Below are 25,425 nucleotides of genomic sequence, written 5' to 3' on the forward strand. Positions count from 1 at the left end.
CCTTGTGAAAATACAAAACTGGGGGCTAAAAAATCATTTTTCTGAAAAAAAAAAAAGAATTTTTAGTTTCACGGCTCTGCGTTATAAACTGTAGTGAAACACTTGGGGGTTCAAAGCTCTCAAAACACATCTAGATAAGTTCCTCAGGAGGTCTAATTTCCAATATGGGGTCACTTGTGGGGGGGTTGAACTGTTTGGGTACATCAGGGGCTCTGCAAATGCAACGTGACGCCTGCAGACCAATCCATCTAAGTCTGCATTCCAAATGGCGCTCCTTCCCTTCCGAGCTCTGCCATGCGCCCAAACAGTGATTCCCTCCCACATATGGGGTATCATCGTACTCAGGACAAATTGGACAACAACTTTTGGGGTCCAATTTATCCTGTTACCTTGTAAAATTACAAAACTGGGGGCTAAAAAATCTTTTTTCTGAAAAAAAAAAAGAATTTTTATTTTCACGGCTCTGCGTTATAAACTGTAGTGAAACACTTGGGGGTTCAAAGCTCTCAAAACACATCTAGATAAGTTCCTTGGGAGGTCTAGTTTCCAATATGGGGTCACTTGTGGGGGGGCTTGTACTGTTTGGGTACATCAGGGGCTCTGCAAATGTAACGTGACGCCTGCAGACCAATCCATCTAAGTCTGCATTCCAAATGGCGCTCCTTTCCTTCCGAGCTCTGCCATGCGCCCAAACAGTGGTTCCCCACCCACATATGGGGTATCAGCGTACACAGGACAAATTGAACAACAACTTTTGGAGTCCAATTTATCCTGTTACCCTTGAGAAAATACAAAACTGGGGGCTAAAAAATAATTTTTCTGAAAAAAAAAAAAGAATTTGCGTTCTAAACTGTAGTGAAACACTTGGGGTTCAAAGCTCTCAAAACACATCAAGATAAGTTCCTTAGGGGGTCTACTTTCCAAAATCGTGTCACTTGTGGGGGGTTTTAATGTTTAGGCACATCAGGGGCTCTCCAAACGCGGGACATGGTGTCCCATCTCAATTCCAGTGAATTTTGCATTGAAAAGTCAAATGGCGCTCCTTCCCTTCCAAGCTCTAATATGCGCCCAAACAGTGGTTTACCCCCACATATGGGGTATCGTTGTACTCAGGACAAATTGCACAATAATGTTTATGGTCTAATTTCTTCTTTTACCCTTGGGAAAATAAAAAATTGGGGGCGAAAAAATCATTTTTGTGAAAAAATATGATTTTTTATTTTTACGGCTCTGCATTATAAACTTCTGTGAAGCACTTGGTGGGTCAAAGTGCTCACCACACATCTAGATAAGTTCCTTAACGGGTGTACTTTCCAAAATGGTGTCACTTGTGGGGGGTTTCAATGTTTAGGCACATCAGGGGCTCTCCAAACGCAACATGGCATCCCATCTCAATTCCAGTCAATTTTGCATTGAAAAGTCAAATGGCGGTCCTTCGCTTCCGAGCTCTGTCATGTGCCCAAAAAGTGGTTTACCCCCACATATGGGGTATCGGCGTACTCAGGACAAATTGTAAAATATATTTTGGGGTCCTGTTTCTCCTGTTACCCTTGGTAAAATAAAACAAATTGGAGCTGAATTAAATTTTGTGTGAAAAAAAGTTAAATGTTCATTTTTATTTAAACATTCCAAAAATTCCTGTGAAACACCTGAAGGGTTAATAAACTTCTTGAATGTGGTTTTGAGCACCTTGAGGGGTGCAGTTTTTAGAATGGTGTCACACTTGGGTATTTTCTATCATATAGACCCCTCAAAATGACTTCAAATGAGATGTGGTCCCTAAAAAAAATGGTGTTGTAAAAATTAGAAATTGCTGGTCAACTTTTAACCCTTATAACTCCCTAACAAAAAAAAATTTGGGTTCCAAAATTGTGCTGATGTAAAGTAGACATGTGGTAAATGTTACTTATTAAGTATTTTGCGTGACGTATCTCTGTGATTTAAGGGCATAAAAATTCAAAGTTGAAAACTTGTGAAATTTTCAAAATTTTCACAAATAAACACAAGTTATATCGAATAAATTTTATGATTAACATGAAGTACAATATCTCACAAGAAAACAATGTCAGAATCGCCAAGATCCGTTGAAGGGTTCCAGAGTTATAACCTCATAAAGGGACAGTGGTCAGAATTGTAAAAATTGGCCCGGTCATTAACGTGCAAACCACCCTCGGGGCTTATGGGGTTAAAGGTCTCAAAATATGGCGATGGAAAAACACATGCATTTTTGAAAAATATTGATTTTAGTCAGTGAAAGCAGCAAAGCATAAAAAACTATATAAATCTGGTATAGCTGTAATTGTATCGATGAGACGAACAAGTTGGCGTTATCACTTTTACCACATGGTAAATGGCCGGCCCAAAAATATAAATAAAACAGTTACTGAATTGCTTGTTTTTGTTTATTCTGTGTCTGAAAAAACTGAATAAAAAGCGATCAAAAATGTTATGTGCTAAAAAATGGTACCAAAAATATCTCCATTTCATCGCACGAAAAATAAGCCCTCACACAGATCTGTTCGCCAGACGATGAAAAGCGGTTAGTTACTACCCGCCTGTAAGTTCTTACAGTAGGTAAAGATGAGCGGACCCTGTGGAAGTACGGATTCCTGTACCAGGCCCCAACTTTAATCCAAAGTTCAGGTCAGGCACCAGAACTGTACCCGAACTTGAACAGGAACCCGAACCTCGTTGAAAATAATTGGGGCCTAAACTTTTGAACTTGAAAACTCAATCTCTCTCTCTGCAATGGTCTTCTGACAAAACTCTGAACATTGCAACGGACTTCGGGAGAAGCCCATGTTTGGAATTTAGCACCGGACACTAAGGCTTCTTTTACACTTACCGTGATTTTGTGGTGCGTTATTGTGGCCCCAATAGAATTCTATGGGGCAGCAAAAATGGGCCGCAATAATTCCACGGAGCACAGTATGCTGTATGGCCGTGAGGGCCGTATTTACGGCCGTGAAAAAATATCGAGCCTGCTCGATGTTTTTCACGGCTTACGGACATAGCCCCCATTGAAGATCAATGGGGTTGTATTACAAAAACAACAGAAGCTTGTTTGCGGTGCACCGTCACTTCCGATTTTGCGGAACGCCTTTTCTTCCAATACTTTTTCCATAGTATTAGAAACCCAATAAACGGTGATCCACAAGTTTTTTGTGGTCCATTACAGACTGTGAAAATTGAGGCGATACGGCCAGCAATAACGGGCCGCAATAAACCCAGTAAGTGTAAAAGAGGCCTAACTGTCCGCTATGATCCCCGAAATTTTAAGTTTGGGTTCGCTCATCTCTATTCTTAGACTCATAGTGAAAAAATAAAATAGTCCTGGATAACCCCTTTATGTTCCTAGTAGTCATTGCATGGTTTTAGACCACCATTTTGTTAGCAACTAAAAACAAATCTATGCCTACAGGTAACATGGAAGGTTTGATTAGCCCATTCATAAGACTGTAATATAATCTTTCAAGACCTGATGTTCTGGGACAGAAAGATTCAAAATTTTGCCCTCGGAAAGGCAGAAGTTTGTTAGAAAATCAATGGGGCAATCAAAACTTCTGTGTGGGGGTACTTTTTCCAGCTTTAGACAAATTCCCAAATAAAAAAATACATTTTTCTGACTCTCTGGGCTCCAGCGCACAATATCACCCTGGTGCCCAGGGCCAGGTTTAGACAAAGGTGGGCCCTGGGCAAATGTTTAAAGTGGTTCTCGAATGCTTACATATTGTACCATCACACATAAACATTTTGGTTGTATTTACATGTGCTGAATTCAGGCCGCTAAACAAGCGCGATCGACAATATTGAAGTTGTTTAACGCTAATTCACGAGTTTCTTTACACCGGCTGAGGAAAAATTATGGAGACAGATAATCTTCAATATAGTATAATGCAGTTGCCATATAGTACATATACAATCTGTGCAGAATTATTAGGCAAGTTGTATTTTAGAGGATTATTTTTATTATTGATCAACAACTATGTTCTCAATCAACCCAATAGACCCATAAATTTCAAAGCTTAATATTTTTGGAAGTTGGAGTGGGTTTTTTAAGACTTGGCTATCTTAGGAGGATATCTGTTTATGCAGGTAACTATTACTGTGCTGAATTATTAGGCAACTTTTCACCAGGTAAACCAATATGACTGCACAAAATTTAGAAATAAACATTTCTGACATGCAAAAACAAAACCCTCAAAAATTAGTGACCAATATAGCCACCTTTCTTTATGATGACACTCAACAGCTTTCCATCCATAGATTCTGTCAGTTGCTTGATCTGTTTACGATCAACATTGCGTGCAGCAGCCACCACAGCCCCCCAGACACTGTTCCGAGAGATGTACTGTTTCCCTCCCTGTAGATCTCAAATTTTATGAGGGACCACATGTTCTCTATGGGGTTCAGATCAGGTGAACAAGGGGGCCATGTCATTATTTTTTCTTCTTTGAGACCTTTACTGGCCAGCCACACTGTGGAGTAGTTGGAGGCATGTGATGGAGCATTGTCCTGCATGAAAATCATGTCTTTCTTGAACGATACTGACTTGTTCCTGTACCATTACTTGAAGAAGTTGTCTTCCAGAAACTGGCAGTAGGTCTGGGAGTTGAGCTTCACTCCATCCTCAAACCGAAATGGTCCCACAAGTTCATCTTTGATTATACTAGCCCATACTAGTACCCCACCTCCACCTTGCTGGCGTCTGAGTTAGAGTGGAGCTCTCTGCCCTTTACTGATCCAGCCTCTAGCCCATCCATCTGGCCCATCAAGAGTCACTCTCATTTCATCAGTCCATGAAACCTTTCAAAAAAGTCAGTCTTAAGATATTTCTTGGCCCAGTCTTGAGGTTTTATCTTATGTTTCTTGTTCAAAGGTGGTAGTTTTCCAGCCTTCCTTACATTGGCCATGTCCTTGAGTATCGCACACCATGTGGTTTTTGTTACTCCAGTAACGTTGCAGCTCTGAAATATGGCAAAACTGGTGGCAAATGGCATCTTGGCATCTTCACGCTTGATTTTCCTCAATTGATGGGCAGTTATTTTGCTCCTTTTTTGCCCAACACGCTTCTTGTGACCCTGTTGGCTATTTGCCATGAATCGCTTGATTGCTCGGTGATCACGCTTCAAAAGTTTGGCAATTTCAAGACTGCTGCATCTCACAATTTTGGACTTTTCAGAGCCTGTCAAATCTCTCTTCTGACCCATTTTGCCAAAGGAAAAGAAGTTACCTAATAATTAAGCACACCTTATATAGGGTTTTGATGTCATTAGACAACACCCCTCCTCATTACAGAGTTGCACATCACCTGATTAACTTAATTGGTAGTTGGCTCTCAAGCCTGAACAGCTTGGAGTAGGAAAACATGTATAAAAAATATCATGTGATCAAGGTACAACTTGCCTAATAATTCTGCACACAGTGTAGTATAATGCAGCACCCCTCACAGAATACTGCAGCCCCCCTCAGAGTATACTGCTGCCCCCTCAGAGTATAAGGCAGCCCCCTCAGAGTAAAAGGCAGCCCCACACACACAGTATAATGCAGCCCCCTCAAAGTATGCTGCAGCCCCCTGAGTATAATTTAGCCCCCCTCAGAGAATAAGGCAGCCCCCCTCAGAGTATACTGCAGCTCCCCCTCAGAGTATACTGCAGACCCACACACAGTATAAGGCCGGGGTCACACTAGACCGTAATACGGACGAGTGCTATGCGATAAAAAATCGCATAGCACTCGGCCCAATGTTAAGCTATGGTGCATCCCATCATCCGATATTTTCTCCACCGTATTCAGGATCCGAGTGAAATCGCAGCATGCTGCGATTGTCAGCTTATCTCGGCCGAGACTCGCCAATGAAAGTCTATGGGGGCGAGAATAAATCGGATTACACACGGACCATGCGTGTGCATTGCGAGAAATACGCAGCGGTGTTCTATAGAAAAGCCGGTAATTCAATTGCCGGCTTTTCATTTCTCCTTCACAAACCTGACAGGATATGAGACATGGTTTACATAAAGTAAACCATCTCATATCCCCCTTTTTTTGCATATTCCACACTATTAATGTTAGTAGTGTATATGTGCAAAATTTGGCCGCTGTAGCTGCTCAAATAAAGGGTTAAATGGCGGAAAAAATTGGCGTGGGCTCCCGCGCAATTTCTCCGCCAGAGTGGTAAAGCCAGTGACTGATGGCAGATATTAATAGCCAGGAGAGGGTCCATGGTTATTGGCCCCCCCGTGGCTAAAAACATCTGCCCCCAGCCACCCCAGAAAAGGCACATCTGGAAGATGCGCTTATTCTGGCACTTGGCCACTTTCTTCCCACTCCCGTGTAGCGGTGGGATATGGGGTAATGAAGGGTTAATGCCACCTTGCTATTATAAGGTGACATTAAGCCAGATTAATAATGGAGAGGCATCAATTATGACACCTATCCATTATTAATCCAATTGTCTGAAAGGGTTAAAAAACACACACACACATTATTAAAAAGTATTTTAATGAAATAAACACACAGGTTGTTTTAGTATTTTATTGTTCTCTCAATCCATCAGAACACCCTCGCTTGGCAAAATAATAAACGCACAAGATACATACCCTCAGATGAACCGTCACGTCCCACGAGGTAATCCATCTGAAGGTTAATTACTTTACAGCCATGAGCTGCGCTAAAGCACTCGCTCGTGGTTGTAATCCCCGGGGAATGAAGGAAATCTGAGTGATCTCTACTTACATTGAGTTGTGGTGAGGCGCCCACAAGAGAGAACAATAAAATACTAAAACAACCTTTGTGTTTATTTCATTAAAATAATAATAATAATAATAATAATGTGTATGTGTGTGTTTTTTAACCCTTTCAGACAATTGGATTAATAATGGATAGGTGTTATAATTGACGCCTCTCCATTATTAATCTGGCTTAATGTCACCTTACAATAGCAAGGTGACATTAACCTTTCATTACCCCATATCCCACCGCTACACGGGAGTGGGAAGAGAGTGGCCAAGTGCCAGAATAGGCGCATCTTCCAGATGTGCCTTTTCTGGGGTGGCTGGGGGCAGATGTTTTTAGCCACGGAGGGGCCAATAACCATGGATCCTCTCCTGGCTATTAATATCTGCCGTCAGTCACTGGCTTTACCACTCTGGCGGAGAAAATTGCGTGGGAGCCCACGCCAATTTTTTCCGACATTTAACCCTTTATTTGAGCAGCTACAGCGGCCAAATTTTGCACATACACACTACTAACATTAGTAGTGTGGAATATGCACAAAAAAAGGGGATATGAGATGGTTTACTGTATGAAAACCATGTCTCATATCCTGTCAGGTTTAGGCAGGAGAAATGAAAAGCCGGCAATTGAATTACCGGCTTTTCACATACATCGCGCTGAATGAAATATAAATACAGAATATATATATATGTGTGTCTCAATGACATTATATATATATATATACCGTATTTTACGCTTTGTAAGACGCACTTTATTTCCCCCAAATTTGGGGGGGAAATGTGGGTGCGTCTAACAAAGCGGATATACCGCTTACCATTACAGGCTGGGATGAGGGGGTGTCCGCCGCTGCTACCGCCCGCCGCCGCTGTCGCCCGCCGCCGCTGTCACCCGCCGCCGCTGCCGGGGTTGTCCGCTGCTGCCCCGGGTGATGCTGGAGGCTCCGGTGCTGCGGGGGGCTCTGGCGACATTTTGTGAAAGACCAGAGCCCCCCGGCAGTTCGTCCATGCGTTCTAGTATGACTAACTCCTGGAAAATGGCCGCCGGAATCTCGGGAGATGAGATTTCAGCACTGAGATCTCATCTCTCGAGATTCCGGCGGCCATTTTCCCGGAGTCAGTCATACAGGAACGCATGGACGAACTGCTGGGGGCTCTGGTCTTTCACAAAATGTTGCCAGAGCCCCCCGCAGCACCGGAGACAGCCCTGGAGACAGCCCTGCAGCACCACAGCCCCCTGCAGCACCAGAGCCCCCTGCAGCACCACAGCCCCCTGCAGCACCAGAGCCCCCTGCAGCACCAGAGCCCCCTGCAGCACCAGAGCCCCCTGCAGCACCAGAGCCCCCTGCAGCACCGAAGCCCCCCTGCAGACCCCATCATCCTAGCCTGCAGCAATGCTCCACTCCTGCCTCCAGCAACGACCCTGGGACCCTGATCCACCGCAGCCACAACCCCTGGTAAGCAATAAGACGCATGGATTATAAGAAGCCCCCTCAATTTATTAAAAAAAGTTTTTTCCTATTTTTCTCCTCAAAATTTGGGGTGCGTCTTATAATCCGGAGCGTCTTACAAAGCGAAAAATACGGTATATATATACTGTATATATGTTTTAAGGAACATTTGAGCACATAAATCCATTAGATGTCGGTTTTGCAAGCCTGCGAGAAAATCTCGCAGTACGGATGCCATACGGATTACATACGGAGGATGCCATGCGCAAGATACGCTGACACACCCTGCCTACGGATGACATACGGATCACTATTTTGGGGACTTTTCTGCGTATTACGGCCGTAAAATACGGACCGTTTTTTTATACGTTGTGTGTGTCCCCGGCCTAATGCAGACACACACAGTATAGTGTGCTCCCCCACAAACAGTATAATGCAGCCCCCACACACATACGGTATAATGGAGCCTCCCACACACAGTATAATGCAACCCCCCACACAAACAGTATACACTGTGCTCCAAATTATTATGAAAATTGGATTTAAGCGTCAAAGATTTAATTGTTTTGTTTTTCAAATAAACTCGTGGATGGTATTGCGTCTCAGGGCTCAATGGATCAATGGATAAACACATGTGATAATTAGTTTTCCAGGTGATTCTAATTAAAGGAAAACTACTTAAAAATTATGTTCCACATTATTAAGTATGCCACAGGTTTAAAGTAACATGGGAAAGAAAAAGGATCTCTCTGCTGCTGAAAAGCATTAAATAGTGCAAAGCAGTAGCGTAGCTACCGGGGGCAGAGGGTGCGACTCGGGCTCTGAGGGGGCCCACTCGGAGCTATGCTACTGTAACTGTATTGGCACGCGCAGCGCGCCAATACAGTTACCTTCTGCGGCAGAGCAGGGAGAATCAATCTCCCTGCTCTGCCGCTATGGGGCCCCTGAGCAGGTGGGGGGGCCCGGTGCTAGCAGTGGGCCCCCCGCCTGTCATCGCAGGGTCAGCTGTACCGGCATTTAGCGGATACAGCTGGCTGCAATGATGAGGGATGGAGCGTTGCACTGCGCTCCTTCCCCCATCATCCCCCTGTCAGCGTCTGACGTCGGTGACGCTGACAGCGAGCGCAATGAGTCACTGCCCGGTGCCCGCTGTCAGGAGATGAGCGGGAGCTCAGAGCAGAACAAGAACCAGGAAGAAGAGGTGAGTATTTTTTTTTTTTAAGGGGTGCTGCCTTATACTACAGAATCTGCCTATGGGGGGTCTGCCTAATACTACAGGGTCTGCCTATGGGGGGTCTGCCTAATACTACAGGGTCTGCCTATGGGGGTGCTGTCTGATTCTACAGGGCCTGCCTATGGGGGGCCTGCCTAATACTACAGGGTCTGCCTATGGGGGTCTGCCTAATACTACAGGGTCTGCCTATGGGGGGTCTGCCTAATACTACAGGGTCTGCCTATGGGGGGTCTGCCTAATCCTACAGGGCCTGCCTATGGGGGGTCTGCCTAATACTACAGGGTCTGCCTATGGGGGGTTGGCCTAATACTACAGGGTCTGCCTATGGGGGTCTGCCTAATACTACAGGGTTTGCCTATGGGGAGTCTGCCTAATACTACAGGGTCTGCCTATAGGGGTCCGCCTAATACTACAGGGTCTGCCTATGGGGGTCTGCCTAATACTACAGGGTTTGCCTATGGGGGTCTGCCTAATACTATAGGGTCTGCCTATGGGGGGTCTGCCTAATACTACAGGGTCTGCCTGTGGGGGGTCTGCCTTATATTGCAGGGTCTGCCTATGGGGGTCTGCCTAATACTACAGGTTCTGCATATGGGGGGTCTGCTTTATACTACAGGGTCCACCTATCAGGTGTTTGCTAATACTACAGGGTCTGCCTATGGGGGGTCTGCCTAATACTACAGGATCTGCCTATGGGGTGCTGCTTTATAGTACAGGGTCTGCCTATAGGGGTGTTACCTTATACTACAGGGTCTGCCTATAGGGGTGCTGCTTTATACACAGGGTCTGCCTATGGGGGCTACCTTGTGCTAGAGTCTGCCTATGGGGAGTGCTTTATACTATATTGAGGACTATCTGGTGCTTTATACTATATTGAGGACTATCTGGTGCATTATACTATATTGAGGACTATCTGGGGCATTATACTATATTAAGGATTATCTGGTGCATTATACTATATGGAGGCCATCTAGAGGGGCATCATATAGTGTGGGGGTTACAGTGTTGGAGCCATCAAACAGTTTGAAGGCTACTGTGTATACAGTAAGAGAGCATCATACTGTGTATAGGGGTGCTGTACAGGGGGAGACTCGGGACTTTAAATGTAAATTGGGCACATTGCTATAGGGGAACTCAGGTTACTGTGACTATCAAAGGGGCACACAGGGCAATATTACTTTCCAGGGGGCAAAATTAGGGCTCTGTTTTCAAGGGCACTTGCACCCGGCATTACTATATTATAGATGGGTGCCTTAGAATTTTGAGGGCACAAAGAACCACACAGCAGGTGCAGTAATAGGGACACATACGGCAGCAGCAGCTCAGTATTGGGGTATCAGGTGCAGTAATAGGGACATACGGCAACAGCGGCTCAGTATTGGGGTGTCAGGTGCAGTAATAGGGACACATACGGCAGCAGTGGCTCAGTATTGGGGTATCAGAAGCAGTAATAGGGACACATAAAGCAGCAGCAGCTCAGTATTGGGGTATCAGGTGCAGTAATAGGGACACATACGGCAGCAGCAGCTCAGTATTGGGGTATCAAGTGCAGTAATAGGGACACATACGGCAGCAGCGGCTCAGTATTGGGGTATCAGGGGCAGTAATAGGGACACATACGGCAGCAGCGGCTCAGTATTGGTGTATCAGGTGCAGTAATAGGAACACATACGGCAGCAGCGGCTCAGTATTGGGGTAGCAGGTGCAGTAATAGGGACACATACGGCAGCAGCGGCTCAGTATTGGGGTGTCAGGTGCAGTAATAGGGACACATATGGCAGCAGCAGCTCAGTATTGGGGTATCAGGGGCAGTAATAGGGACACATACGGCAGCAGCGGCTCAGTATTGGGGTATCAGGTGCAGTAATAGGGTCAGTCATCTACTGAGGTTCTCCTCCACTATTAGGGAGCCTCACCCAGTTGTAATCAAGGTAACCTGGTTAGGGGCCCACTCAGAAGCTTCGCCCCCCCTGAACCAAAACCCTAGCTACGCCTCTGGTGCAATGCCTTAGACAAGGTATGAAAACATTAGATATTTCATGAAAACTTAAGATTGATTATCATACTGTGAAGAGATTTGTGACTGAACCAGAGCACAGACAGAGTTCATGCAGATAAAGACATAATGAGGAAGGTTTCTGCCAGACAAATTCATTGGATTAAGAGAGCAGCTGTCAAAATACCATTACAAAGCAGCAAACAGTTATTTGAAGATGCTGGTGCCTCTGGAGTTCCTTGAACCTCACGGTGTAAGATCCTTCAAAGGCTTGCTGTGGTGCATAAACCTACTATTCGGCCACCCCTAAACAGTGTTCACAAGCAGAAATGGTTGCAGTGGGCCCAGACATACATGGACTAATTTCCAAACAGTCTTGTTTAATGATGAGTGTGGAGCAACCCTGGATGGTCCAGATGGATGGAGTAGTGGATGGTTGGTGGATGGCCACCATGTCCCAACAAGGCTGCCACATCAGCAAGGAGGTGGGGGAGTCATATTTTGGGCCGGAATCATGGGAAAGCAGCTGGTAGGGCCCTTTAAGGTTCCTGAAGGTGTGAAAATAAACTCTGCCAAGAATATAGAGTTTCTGACTGACAAGTTTCTTCCATGGTATAAAAAGCAGAAACGTGCCTTCAGGAGCAAAATCATCTTCATGCATGATGACAATGCACCATCACATGCTGCAAAGAATACCTCTGAGTTAATGGCTGCTATGGGCATAAAAGGAGATAAACTCATGGTGTGGCCACCATCTTCCCCTGACCTCAACCCTAGAGAGAACCTTTGAAATATCATCAAGCAAAAGATCTATGAGGGTGGGAGGCAGTTCACATCAAAACAGCAGTGCTGGGAGGCTGTTCTGACTTCATGCAAAGAAATGCAAGCAGAAACTCTCCAAAAACTCACAAGTTCAATTAAAGAAAGAATTGTGAAGGTGATATCAAGGAAGGGTTCCTATGTTAACATGTAACTTGGCCTGTTAGGATGCTTTGGAGTTAAACAGCTTTTTTGTTCAGTGAATGTGACCTCCTAATGCTGCAAATTCCACAAATGAGCATTTTCAGTTCTTTAACCCCTTTCCGACATGCGCCGTACTAGTACTGCTCTGCGGGAACTGTATATCACAGCTGACACCCCACAGCAATGCCCACGATCTGCGCTAGTGCCGATCGTGGGCATTTAACGCCTTTGATGCCGCTGTCAGTAGTGACAGCGACAGAGGGGCATCGCGCAGAGACGGGGGCTCCCTGCGCTCTCCCACCGGAACACAGCGATGCGATCGCGTTGTTCCGCTGTTCAGGAAGGAGTCCCCAGATCCAAAATGGCCGAGGGGCTCCTGTTAGAGAGTAAAAAAATAAATAAATCCCCAAATAAAGAAAAAAAAAATTCCCAATAAATCCATTTATTTATGTAAATAAAAAAACAAACAGTAAAAGTACAAATATTTGGTATCGCCGTTTCCGGAACGACCCGCTCTATAAAACTATCCCACTAATTAACCCGTTCAGTGAACACCGCAAAAAAAATAAAAAACGAGGCAAAAAACAACACTTTATCATCATACCGGCGAACAAAAAGTGGAATAACACACGACCAAAAAGACGGATATAAAAAAACATGGTACCGCTGAAAACGTCATCTTGTCCAGCAAAAAAAAAGCCACCGTACCGCATCATCAGCAGAAAAATAAAAAAGTTATAGCTCTCAGAATAAAGTGATGCAAAAACAATTATTTTTTATATAAAATAGTTTTTATTGTGTAAAAGAACCAAAACATAAAAAAGTGATATAAATGAGGTATCGCTGTAATCGTACTAACCCGAAGAATAAAGCTGCTTTATCAATTTTACCACACGTGGAACGATATAAACGCTCCCCCTAAAAGAAATTCAGGAGTTGCGGGTTTTTGTTCATTCTGCCTCCCAAAAATCGGAATAAAAAGCGATCAAAAAATGTCATGTGCCCGAAAATGATACGAATAAAAACGTTAACTCGTTCCGCAAAAAACAAGACCTCACATGACTCTGTGGGCCAAAATATGGCTAAATTATAGCTCTCAAAATGTGGTGATGCAAAAACTATTTTTTGCAATAAAAAGCGTCTTTTAGTGTGTGACGGCTGCCAATCATAAAAATCCATCAAAAAAACTCTATAAACGTAAATCAAACTCCCCTTCATCACCCCCTTAGTTAGGGAAAAATAATAAAATTTTAAAAAATGTATTTATTTCCATTTTCCCATTAGGGTTAGGGTTGGGGCTAAAGTTAGGGTTGGGGCTAAAGCTAGGGTTGGGGTTAAAGTTAGGGTTGGGGTTAGGGTTGGGGCTAAAGTTAGGGTTTGTATTACATTTACGGTTGGGATTAGGGTTGGGATTAGGGTTAGGGGTGTGTTTGGGTTAGGGTTTCAGCTAGTATTGGGGTTTCCACTGTTTATGCATATCAGGAGCTCTCCAAACGTGACATGGCGTCGGATCTCAATTCCAGCCAATTCTGCGTTGAAAAACTAAAACAGTGCTCCTTCCATTCCGAGCTCTCCCATGTGCCCAAACAGGGGTTTACCCCAACATATGGTGTATCAGCGTACTCATGACAAATAGGAGAAATTGGACCCCAAAATTTGTTGTCCAGTTACCCTTGGGAAAATACAAAACCAGGGGCTAAAAAATAATTTCTGTGGAAAAAAAAAAGATTTTTTTATTTTCACGGCTCTGCGTTATAAATTTTAGTGAAACACTTGGGCGTTCAAAGTTCTTACAACACATCTAGATAAGTTCCTTGGGGGGGTCTAGTTTCCAATATGGGGTCAATTGTGGGGGGTTTCTACTGTTTAGGTACTTCAGGGGCTCTGCAAATTCAACGTTACGCCTGCAGACCAATCCATCTAAGCCTGCATTACAAATGGCGCTCCTTCCCTTCCGAGCTCTGTCATACGCCCAAACAGTGGTTCCCCCCACATATCAGCAGACTCAAGACAAATTGGACAACAACTTTTGGGGTCCAATTTCTCCTGTTACCCTTGGGGAAAAAAATTGCGGGCTAAAAGATCATTTTGTGGAAAGAAAAAAATGATTTTTTAATTTTCACGGCTCTACATTCTAAACTTTAGTGAAACAATTGGGGGTTAAAAGTGCTCACCACACATCTAGATAAGTTCCTTTGGGGGTCTTCTTTCCAAAATGGGGTCACTTGTGGGGGGTTTCCACTGTTTAGGCACATCAGGGGCTCTCCAAACGCGACATGGGTTCCGATCTCAATTCCAGCCCATTTTGCATTGAAAAGTCAAACGGCGCTCCTTCCCTTCTGAGCTCTGCCATGCGCTCAAACAGTGGTTTACCCCCATATATGGGGTATCAGAGTATTCAGGACAAATTGAGCAACAACTTTTGTGGTCCAATTTGTCCTGTTACCCTTGGGAAAATAAAAAATTTGAGGCAAAAAGATCATTTTTGTGAAAAAAAGTTTTTTTTTTTTTACGGCTCTACATTATAAACGTCTGTGAAGTACCTGGCGGTACAACAGGACAAATTGTACAATGACTTTTGTGGTCCAATTGCTCCTGTTACCCTTGGTAAAATAAAATAAATTGGATCTGAAGTTAAAATTTTGTTTTAAACATTCCACAAATTCCTGTGAACCACCTGAAGGGTTTTGAGTACCTTGAGGGGTGCAGTTTTTAGAATGGTGTCACTTTTGGGCATTTTCTGTCATATAGACCCCTCAAAGTCACTTCAAGTGTGAGGTGGTCCCTTAAAAAAAATGGTTTTGCAAATTTTGTTGTAAAAATGAGAAATCGCTGGTCAATTTTTAACCCTTATAACTTCCTAACAAAAAAAATTATGGTTCCAAAATTGTGCTAACGTAAAGCAGACATGTGGGTAATGTTATTTGTTAACTATTTTGCATGATATGACTCTCTAATTTAAGGGCATAAAAACTAAAAATTTAAAAATTGCAAAATTTTCTAAATTTTCGCCAAATTTCCATTTTTATCACAAATAAATGCAAGTCAAATCGAAGAAATTTTACCACTATCATAAAGTACAATATGTCCTGAGAAAACATTCTCAGAATCACCAGGATCCGTTGAAGCGTTTTAGAGTTATGACCTCATAAAGTGACAGTGGTCAGAATTGAAAAAAAAAATGGCCTGGTCAGGAAGTTGAAAACAGGCTTTGGGGTGAAGGGGTTAAAACATATCAAATGTTTAGAAATTCTACTGCGCTTAATAATTTGGAACAGAGCATTCTGAGATTTTATTCATTATGGAGATTATACTGTTATCATTGGGAGGTTTATTCAATTCAGGTTTCTATTATTAGACTGACTGTCATTTGCACTGACCATTTAGGAAAATCCGAGAAAAATTTCATTTGCATAATAATTTGTAACATGGTGTAATGCAGCCCCCCACGCACAGCATAATGCAGCCCCCCCACATGCAGTATAGTGCAGCCTCCCCCACAAACACAGTATAATGCAGCCCCCCCACACACAGCATAATGCAGCCTCCTCCTCACACACACAGTATAATGTTGTCCCCCACAAATAGTATAATGCAGCCCCCCACACAGTATAATGCAGCCCTCCCACACATAGTATAATGCAGCCCCCACACACAATATAGTGCAGCCTCCCCCACACACAGTAAAATGAAGCCCCCCATACAGTATAATGCAGCCCCCCACTCACAGTATAATGCAGCCCCACACACATAGTATAATGCAGATACACACAGACACACTCACACACACAGTATAGTGCACCCCACACACACAGCATAGTGCAGCCCCCCACACACAGTATAGTGCGGCCCCCATGTACAAACAGTATAGTGCAGCCCCCACACACACAGTATAGTGCAGTCCCCACAGTATAATGCAGCCCCCCCACTCACAGTATAATGCAGCCCCCCACACACAGCATAATGCATCCCCAGACACACAGTATAATGAAGCCTCCCACACATAGTATAATGCAGCCCCCCACACAGTATAATGCAGCCCCCCCACACACAGTATAGTGCAGCCTCCTCCACAAACACACAGTATAATGCAACCTTGCCCACACACAGTATAATGAAGCCCCCCATACACAGTATAATGCAACCCTGCCCACACACAGTATAGTGCACCCCACACACACAGCATAGTGCAGACCCCCCCACACACACACATATACAGACACACTCACTATACACACCTCTGTTGCTGCAGGCTCAGCTCCGGTCTCAGCAGCTCCAATCCTGGAACATACCCTTAAAGGGACTGTCTTCTAATTGGACAACCACTTCTCAAATGCCTCAGTTTCCTAATTAACATGAACACCAGGTCTTACTGTTGCTTGTCTGACATTATGTCACATGAACACTGCAGCCAATCAACATCTCCTAGTGACATTTTGTCTGAGCGGACATCCTCTCTATGGAAATAATAAAGGCTGCTGCTAGCGGACTCCAACTTTTTGGCTGCAGTGCTCACATGACATTACAATGTCCGCCTGAGCATCAGGAAGACCTGCTGCCCATATCCCTGGAGCAGTTAGCAGAAGGCAAGTATAAGGCCGGGGTCACACCTGCGAGTGTGATGCGAGAAACTCACACGAGTCTCTCGCATCAATACCCGGCACTGCCGCCGGCACTCAGGACCGGAGTGTGCAGCTGCATGTATTTCTATGCATGTATTTCTATGCAGCCGCACGCTCCGGTCCAGAGTGCCGGCAGCAGTGCCAAGTATTGATGAGAGAGACTCGTGTGAGTTTCTCATATCACACTCGCAGGTGTCACCCCGGCCTTAACAGTTTTACAGGACTTTAATCTGTAACCATCATACTGCACCACTGAGCGTTCCAGTCCACCTTCACATACAAAGTTTGACACACTGTAACAGATGTACAGCAGAATGTTGTGCAAGGCATTATATTGGGGCTGTTATCTGCAGTCTCTACCATTTCAGGACTTATACTTTACTTGATTAGGTAACTGCAATGTCTGCAAAATGATCTGGCAAATTCAGCAGTTGAGAAAGCGGGAGAAGAAACTGTAAGAAGAGTAGCAATAGAAGCTGCAGCAGTATCAGGAGCAGGAACTGGAGGTGCAGCAACAGTAGGAGCTGTGGGAGGAGCAGGAAGGGGAGCAGCAGCAACAGAAAGAGCAGCAATAGGAGCTGCAACAACTGGAGCAGTGGGAGGAGCAGCAATAGGAGCTGCAACAACAGAAGGAGCAGTGGACGGAGCAGCAATAGGAGTTGCAACAACAGGAGCAGTCTGAGGAGCAGCAATAGGAGCTGCAACAACAGAAGGAGCAGTGGGAGGAGCAGCAATAGGAGCTGCAACAAACAGAAGGAGCAGTGGGAGGAGCAGCAATAGGAGCTGCAACAACAGAAGGAGCAGTGGAAGGAGCAGCAATAAGAGCTGCAACAACAGAAGGAGCAGTGGACGGAGCAGCAATAGGAGGTGCAACAACAGAAGGAGCAGTGGGAGGAGCCGCAATAGGAGCTGCAACAACAGGAGCAGTGGGAGGAGCAGTAATAGGAGCTGCAACAACAGAAGGAGCAGTGGACTGAGCAGCAATGGGAGCTGCAACAACAGAAGGAGCAGTGGGAGAAGCAATAGGAGCTGCAACAACAGAAGGAGCAGTGGACAGAGCAGCAATAGGAGCTGAAGTAGTATCAGGAGCATTGGGAGGAGCAGCAATAGGAGCTTCAACAACAGAAGGAGCAGTGGACGGAGCAGCAATAGGAGCTGCAACAACAGGAGCAGTGGGAGGAGCAGCAATAGCAGCTGCAACAACAGAAGGAGCAGTGGACAGAGCAGCAATAGGAGCTGCATCAACAGAAGGAGCAGTGGGAGGAGCAGCAATAGGAGCTGCAACAACAGAAAGAGCAGCAATAGGAGCTGCAGCAACAGAAGGAGCAGCAATATGAGCTGCAACAACAGAAGAAGCAATAGGAGCTGCAGCAACAGTAGGAGCAGCAACAGAAACAGCAGCGGGAGGAGCAACAACTGGAGATACAGCAACAGAAGTAGCTGTGGGAGGAGCAGCAAAGGGAATTGCAACAAAAGGAGCAGCAGAGAAGCAGCAGATACATCCAAAGGAGCAGCACCTGGAGATGCAGCAACAAAAGCTGTGGGAGGAGCAGGAACTGGAGCAGCAGCAACAGAAGGAGCAGCAATAGGAGCTGCAACAACAGAAAGAGCAGCAATAGGAGCTGCAACAACAGGAAGAGTAGCAATAGGAGCTGAAACAACAGAAAGAGCAGCAATAGGAGCTTCAGCAACAGAAGGACCAGCAGGAGGAGCAGCAATAGAATATGCAACAACAGAAGGATCAGCAATAGGAGCTGCAGCAACAGAAATAGCAGGGGGAGAAGCAACAACTGGAGAGAGGAGGAGCAGCAACAAAAGGAGCAGCAGAGAAGCAGAAGCTACATAAGGAATGGCAGACATACATAAGTAATCAGACCAAAGGAAATTAACTGTTCCTGGAGTGAGGGTACCAGAGTTACATAAACACTATTGAAGTCCACATTCCCTAAGTGCACAGTGCTGAGATAGAACGATGGGCTAGCTATAGTGCTAGAGACATTAGTGCGACAAGTAATGTAAGTAAAGAGGTGTTAAATGATTACCTGAGCCATGCAATGGTGCCACTGACGCTATGCGTGTTTCGGTGGCGTGCCATCGTCAGGGGAAAGGGGCATCATGGCGATTGGTAATTCCTTATACATCCCCATTACCCAATCACAGTGCGTAAATTAGCAATTGTACAATGATTGTATCAGAAGCAAATTTCCTTTGGTCTGATTACTTATACGCCTGCCATTCGTGGTGCCACTTGTTATTTAGCTCATTACCATGCAGCTTTGTGGTCCACTATGTTTTAGAACATTTTTTATTTAAATATATAAGAAAGATTGTGTTTTAAACAGTTCCAGAAACAGAGGGAGCAGTGGGAGGAGCAGCAACTGGAGTAACAGAAAGAGGAGCAACAGAAGCTGCAGCAACAGAAGGAGCAGCAACGGCAGCTGCAGCCACAAAAGGATCAGCAACGGGAGCTGCAGCAACAGAAGGAGCAGCAATGGGAGCTGCAGCAATAGAAAGAGCAACAATGGGAGCTGCAGCAACAGAAGGAGCAGCAACGGGAGCTGCAGCAACAGAAGGAGCAGCAACGGGAGCTGCAGCAACAGAAGGAGCAGCAACGGGAGCTGCAGCAACAGAAGGGGCAGCAACGGGAGCTGCAGCAACAGAAGAAGCAGCAACAGAAGGATCAGCAACGGATGCTGCAGCAACAGAAGGATCAGCAACGGATGCTGCAGGAATGGAAGGAGCAGCAACGGGAGCTACAGCAACAGAAGGAGCAGCAACGGGAGCTACAGCAACAGAAGGAGCACCAATGGGAGCTGCAGCAACAAAAGGATCAGCAACAGAAGGATCAGCAACGGATGCTGCAGGAATGGAAGGAGCAGCAACGGGAGCTGCAGCAACAGAAGGAGCAGCAACAGAAGGATCAGAAACAGGAGCTGCAGCAACAGAAGGGGCAGCATCGGGAGCTGCAGCAACAGAAGGGGCAGCATCGGGAGCTGCAGCAACAGAAGGAGCAGCATCGGGAGCTGCAGTAACAGAAGGAGCAGCAACGGGAGCTGCAGCAACAGAAGGAGCAGCAACGGGAGCTGCAGCAACAGAAGGAGCAGCAATGGGAGCTGCAGCAACAGACGGATCAGCAACGGGAGCTGCAGCAACAGAAGCATCAGCAACAGAAGGATCAGCAACGGATGCCTCAGCAACAGAAGAAGCAACGGGAGCTGCAGCAACAGAAGGAGCAGCAACGGGAGCTGCAGCAACAGAAGGACCAGCAACGGGAGCTGCAGCAACAGAAGGAGCAGCAACGGGAGATGCATAAACAGAAGGAGCAGCAACGGGAGATGCAGCAACAGAAGGATCAGCAACGGGAGCTGCAGCAACAGAAGGGGCAGCATTGGGAGCTGCAGCAACAGAAGGAGCAGCAACGGGAGCTGCAGCAGCAGAAGGAGCAGCAACGGGAGCTGCAGCAACAGAAGGATCAGCAATGGGAGCTGCAGCAACAGAAGCATCAGCAACAGAAGGATCAGCAACGGATGCTGCAGCAACAGAAGGATCAGAAACGGGAGCTGCAGCAACAGAAGGAGCAGCAACGGGAGCTGCAGCAACAGAAGGATCAGCAATGGGAGCTGCAGCAACAGAAGGAGCAGCAACGGGAGATTCAGCAACAGAAGGATCAGCAACGGGAGCTGCAGCAACAGAAGCATCAGCAACAGAAGGATCAGCAAGGGATGCTGCAGCAACAGAAGGAGCAGCAACGGGAGCCGCAGCAACAGAAGGAGCAGCAACAGGAGCTGGAGCAACAGAAGGGGCAGCAACGGGAGCTGCAGCAACAGAAGGAGCAGCAACGGAAGCTGCAGCAACAGAAGGAGCAGCAACGGGAGCTGCAGCAACAGAAGCATCAGCAACAGAAGGAGCAGCAACGGGAGCCGCAGCAACAGAAGGAGCAGCAACGGGAGCCGCAGCAACAGAAGGAGCAGCAACGGGAGCTGCAGCAACAGAAGGATCAGCAACTGGAGCTGCAGCAACAGAAGGAGCAGCAACCGGAGCTGCAGCAACAGAAGGATCAGCAATAGGAGCGGCAGCAACAGAAGGATCAGCTACAGGAGCTGCAGCAACAGAAGGATCAGCAACAAAAGGAGCAGCAATAGGAGCTGTAGCAACTGAAGGAGTAGCAGAAGGAGCAGTAACGGGAGCTGCAGCAGGAGCAGAACCATGAGGAGCAGCAGAGCCTGCAGCTACAGGATATCTGTGGCATAACCCCAAGAGGTCTCTTCAGACTTCACCCATCACTTAGCAACCTGCCTGGTGAGGAAAACAAACAGAATGGAGGTGTCATCATTCCCAGACACCGCGTTCCCAGGGACCAGGCTGTGGACGGCTGACACTAGTGCCGTAAGTCACAGAACACGAGCGGCGGTCGCACAATCCCTCTGGAGAGTCCTATTAACCCCGTCCTCGCTGCCCTGCATCTCTCCGCCACAGTGCTGCTACTGCTAGTGCTGGAATGCCGGCGCAGACTTACTAAGCAGAACTTCCCCATCACTGGCCCCGCCATGATCCCGGCGATCGCACCTCCGCTCGTCACTGCTTACAGCTGCCGTTACGGGAAGGCGCAGGGAGCAGACGCGGCCATTACACAGGAGACGTCCCGGAGCTGCCACAGCCCGCAGGCACGATACTGACTGACTGCAGCATAATCTCCCTAATCTGGATTCCGGTCAGAGTCTACGGAAGCCGGGCAAAGTCTCAATTGCTCCACAGTGTTTGTCCGGTCCCTGCTAGGAGCCGGCTGCCTGGCACAGTGAGTGGTTGCCAGTGCTGCTGGTCACTGTAGTGCCCCACTCAGGGCGGACCGTGATCTCTAGTGTCTGATCCACGATGGTCTCTCAGGTGATTGGTGCCAGTGTTTTCTTCCCCACTGCTTGTGTTTGGGCAGAAATGAGGGCACGGTTACCATACAGTGTTATTTCACGGATGCCCAGTACTCGGAGCAAGTAAGTTATGCCCACTAACCCACGGTCCCTCACAGCAGGTCAGTAGTCACCCCTTACTTGCCGAGCACAGCAGAGGTGGGCATTTATTATTCCCACGTGAAAGAACCTGATTGTTGTAGAGGGAACGGAATTCTGCTCGGGCTTATTATTATTCATTTTATCACTTAACCCTTTACCCCCGAGCCTGTTTTCACCTTCCTCACCAGGCCGATTTTTACAATTCTCACCAGCGTCACTTTCTGTGGTAATAACTCTGAAATCTTCAACGTATCCGGTGATTCTGAGAATGTTTCGTGACACATTGTACTTTATGATAGTGGTAACATTTCTTCAATATGAATTGCGTTTATTTGTGAAATAAAAACAGGAATTTGGTGGAAATCTTGCAATTTTCAATCTTTTATTTCTTATGTCCTTAAAACAAAGAGTCATATTGCACAAGATAGTTAATTATATACACACACACGCGCGCGCGCGCACACGGACAAAATAATGGAAACACCTGGAAACATCAACAAAAGTAAGTTTAATACAGTGTAGGTCCACCTTTTGCGGCGATTGTAGCCTCAATTCTCCGAGGTATGGATTCATACAAGGTGTGAATTGTTTCCAAAGGAATTTTAGCCCATTCTGCAGTTAAAACACCCTCCAGTTCTTTGAGCGACGATGACGGCGGAAATCAACGTCTAACTTGAATCTCTAAAATCGACCATAAATGCTCAATAATGTTGAGGGCTGGGGATTGGGGGGGCCAGATGAGATGCTCAACTTCATTAGAATGTTCCTCGTGCCATGCTTTAACGATTCTAGCTGTATGAATTGGTGCATTATCATCCTGAAAGATGGCATTCCCCTCCGGGAACACTGCTTGAACCATTGGATGCACTTGGTCCCCCAAAATGCCTAAGTAATCTCGGCTGTTAATTCCTCCATGAAGGGATATCATTGGCCCGGCAGATCTCCACGAAATAGCACCCCAGATCATCACAGAACGTCCGCCATGATTTATGGTTGGGAGAAGGCAGTCTGGATGGAATGCTTCTTTCGGCTGTCTTCAAACGTACACTCGTCCAGAGGTCGGAAATGGGGTAAACGATGATTCGTCTGAGAATATCACGTGTTTCCACTGCTTGAGGGATCAATTCTGGAGGTTTCTACACCACTCTAAACGTTTGGAAACATTTGTCATTGAGAGCTGCAGCTTTCTAATTGCAGCTCTTCCGTGGAATCCAGATTTGTGCAGCTCCCGACGAACGGTTTACGTGGAAACTGGGTTCTGTAGGTGTTCATTGAGCTCAGCAGTGATTTTCGGAGCCGTGGTCTTGCGATCCTCTCTCACAATTCGCTTTAGAGTCCGACGGTCTCTCTCAGTCAACTTCGACTTTCGGCCGGACCTGTGCTTTGCTGCGGATGTTTTTCCTTCTCTTTCAAACGCAGTCATTACTTTGGAGACAGTACCTCTTGACACGCCAAGCATTCAGGCACTTTCTGTTACACTAGCACCTGCCATACGAGCACCAACAATTTAGCCTCTTTGAAAATCCGAGAGGTCTGCAAATGGTATCAGGTTCTCATCAATGTTCTTACAATTATGCAAAACAAACAGTTAATTTACATACACATATCACATAACACAAATAAATCAACTACATTACATTACCATATGTCACTCACGGTTTGCATGTTTATCACTTGTTCGAAGATTATGATGCCAAAACGTTAGATGTTTCCATTATTTTGTCCAACCCCTATATATATATTCGCCAGTTGGGACTAGGGTTGAGCGAAACGGGTCGATCATTTTCAAAAGTCGCCGACTTTTGGCTAAGTCGGCGTCTCATGAAACCCGATCCGACCCCTGTGCTTGTCGGCCATGCGGTACGCGACTTTCGCGCCAAAGTCGCGTTTCAATGACGCGAAAAGCGCCATTTCTCAGCCAATGAAGGTGAACGCAGAGTGTGGGCAGCGTGATGACATAGATCCTGGTCCCCACCATCTTAGAGAAGGGCATTGCAGTGATTGGCTTGCTGTCTGCGGCGTCACAGGGGCTATAAAGGGGCGTTCCCGCCGACCGCCATCTTACTGCTGCTGATCTGAGCTTAGGGACAGGTTGCTGCCGCTTCATCAGAAGCAGGGAGAGCGTTAGGCAGGGTCCACTAACCACCAAACCGCTTGTGCTGCAGCGATTTCCACTGTCCAACACCACCTTCGGTGTGCAGGAACAGTGGAAGCTATTTTTTTTTTTTTTTCCCCTCAGCGCTGTAGCTCATTGGGCTGCCCTAGAAGGCTCCGTGATAGCTGTATTGCTGTGTGTACGCCACTGTGGAAACCAACTGCTTTTTTCAAAGCACATATCCTCTTGTTCCTTCCTTTCTGCACAGCTATCTTTTTTGTTTGTCCACACTTTTTATTTAATTTGTGCATCAGTCCACTCCTATTGCTGCCTGCCATACCTGGCTTACATTACTGCAGGGAGATAGTAATTGTAGGACAGTTTTTTTTTTTTTTTTGTTTTTTTTTTGTGGGAGATTAAGATTGGCATTTCTGCTACAGTGCCATCCCTGTGTGTGCCATCTCTCACTGAGTGGGCCATAGAAAGCCTATTTATTTTTTCCGTGATTTGTGTTCTAAAATCTACCTCAACACAGAAACACTACATCAATCAGTGGGAGAAAAATATTGGCCTCAGTCAGGGCTTGTGTGCCACTGCTGTGTGTGCGCTATCTCTCATTCAGTGGGCTATAGCAAGCCTATATTTTTTTTTTTTTTTTTTTTTTAATATTATTTGGTTTCAAAAGTCTCCCTGAAAAAAAAAAAAAACCTAAAAAAACAGTGGGAGAGTAATATTGCCCTTTCAGCTTGTGTGCCAGTCTTGACTCCTGGGTGTGCCACCTCTCTCCCTCTCATTCAGTGGGCCATAGAAAGCCTATTTATTTTTTTTTTTAAATATTATTGGGTTTCTAAAGTCTCCCTGAAAAAAACAAAAAATACATAAAAAAACAGTGGGAGAGTAATATTGCCCTTTCAGCTTGTGTGCCAGTCTTGACTCCTGGGTGTGCCACCTCTCTCCCTCTCATTCAGTGGGCCATAGAAAGCCTTTTTTTTTTTTGGTTTTTTTAATATTATTTGGTTTCTAAAGTCTCCCTGAAAAAAACAAAAAAAACATAAAAAACAGTGGGAGAGTAATATTGCCCTTTCAGCTTGTGCGCCAGTCTTGACTCCTGGTTGTGCCACCTCTCTCTCTCTAATTGTGGGCCATAGAAAGCCTTTTTTTTTTTTTAAAATATTATTGGGTTTCTAAAGTCTCCCTGAAAAAACAAAAAATACATAAAAAAACAGTGGGAGAGTAATATTGCCCTTTCAGCTTGTGTGCCAGTCTTGACTCCTGGGTGTGCCACCTCTCTCCCTTTCATTCAGTGGGCCATAGAAAGCCTATTTAT

General features: G+C 45.7%; 1 protein-coding gene across 2 annotated transcripts in view; it reads right to left on the reverse strand.

Moving 5' to 3' along the window:
- Positions 1–21,700, reverse strand: part of LOC143804786 (dihydroxyacetone phosphate acyltransferase-like) — a 236,278-nt gene extending 214,578 nt beyond the window's left edge. Inside the window, exon 1 of one of the 2 annotated variants that reach the window (XM_077283224.1) lies at positions 21,514–21,700. In XM_077283224.1, the coding sequence (XP_077139339.1) occupies positions 21,514–21,546 (33 nt within the window). In that variant the 5' untranslated portion in view covers positions 21,547–21,700. The remainder of the gene's footprint in view (positions 1–21,513) is intronic. The other variant, XM_077283225.1, reaches the window with a different exon arrangement.
- Between the last annotated feature and the right edge of the window lie 3,725 nt (positions 21,701–25,425).

Source organism: Ranitomeya variabilis, chromosome 2 (assembly GCF_051348905.1).
Source record: "Ranitomeya variabilis isolate aRanVar5 chromosome 2, aRanVar5.hap1, whole genome shotgun sequence".
Taxonomy (NCBI): Eukaryota; Metazoa; Chordata; class Amphibia; order Anura; family Dendrobatidae; genus Ranitomeya; species Ranitomeya variabilis.